This window comes from Monopterus albus, unplaced genomic scaffold (genome assembly GCF_001952655.1).
Source record: "Monopterus albus unplaced genomic scaffold, M_albus_1.0 scaffold730.1, whole genome shotgun sequence".
Lineage (NCBI taxonomy): Eukaryota > Metazoa > Chordata > Actinopteri > Synbranchiformes > Synbranchidae > Monopterus > Monopterus albus.
The window spans coordinates 4,549-5,215 of record NW_018128610.1 but is presented as its reverse complement, the minus strand read 5'-3'; the positions used below and the strand labels follow the sequence as shown (position 1 = coordinate 5,215).

Genomic DNA, 667 nt, shown 5'->3' with positions numbered 1-667 from the left:
GCTGAACTTTAATCAGTGGCTCACGTGTTAAACTTGATGGTCTTATGCTTGTACAGTGCTTTTCTGTGCACCGCAGCTCACTCAAAGTGCTGTCACACTATTTGCACGTCCACCTCCCAAACACACACACTGACACACACAGGCGACATCTCCGGGAGCAACTGGGTGTTTTGCTGAAGGACAGTTCAACATGCAGGCTGCAGACGCTGGGAAATGAGCTGTCAACCTTCCGGTCAAGAGACGATTAAAAGCGAGACGTGGGACGACTGTAGAAACAAGCAAAGCCAACATCTGGTGAAACATCTGCCTCTCCCGACTCACTTTCCTTTCTCCGTGTCCTTCCTCTTTGCTTTGCCGGTGGTTGTCTGTGGAGCAGCAGCGGGGTCAGTCAGACTCTGTTCATCCGTGGCGATGATGTAGTCGTAAAACCCCTGGTTAAACTGGGCGATGATGTGACACCTGCAGCGCAGCGGCAGGAAACAGATTTGATGCCTTATACTAGATTTAGAGAAGACTGGAGCTGCATTTCACCAGCTTCTTACTGTGGTGTATGATCGTATGTACAGTATATATTTAAACTTCCCATCCTACTGGGAGAGAAACCAGGACCGAGGTCCTCTCACCTGGACTGGACGGGCAGCTCAGAGTTGAGCACACAGGCAGGACT

General features: G+C 50.4%; 1 protein-coding gene across 1 annotated transcript in view; it reads right to left on the bottom strand.

Moving 5' to 3' along the window:
* ddx56 (DEAD (Asp-Glu-Ala-Asp) box helicase 56) overlaps positions 1–667 on the bottom strand; it is a 10,753-nt gene that overhangs the window by 7,618 nt on the left and 2,468 nt on the right. The window contains exons 6-7 of the mRNA XM_020589009.1: positions 624–667; positions 322–459 (exon numbers count right to left, since the gene is read on the bottom strand). The exon at positions 624–667 is cut by the window's right edge and continues 201 nt beyond it. Coding sequence (XP_020444665.1) covers positions 322–459; positions 624–667 — 182 coding nt within the window. The remainder of the gene's footprint in view (positions 1–321; positions 460–623) is intronic.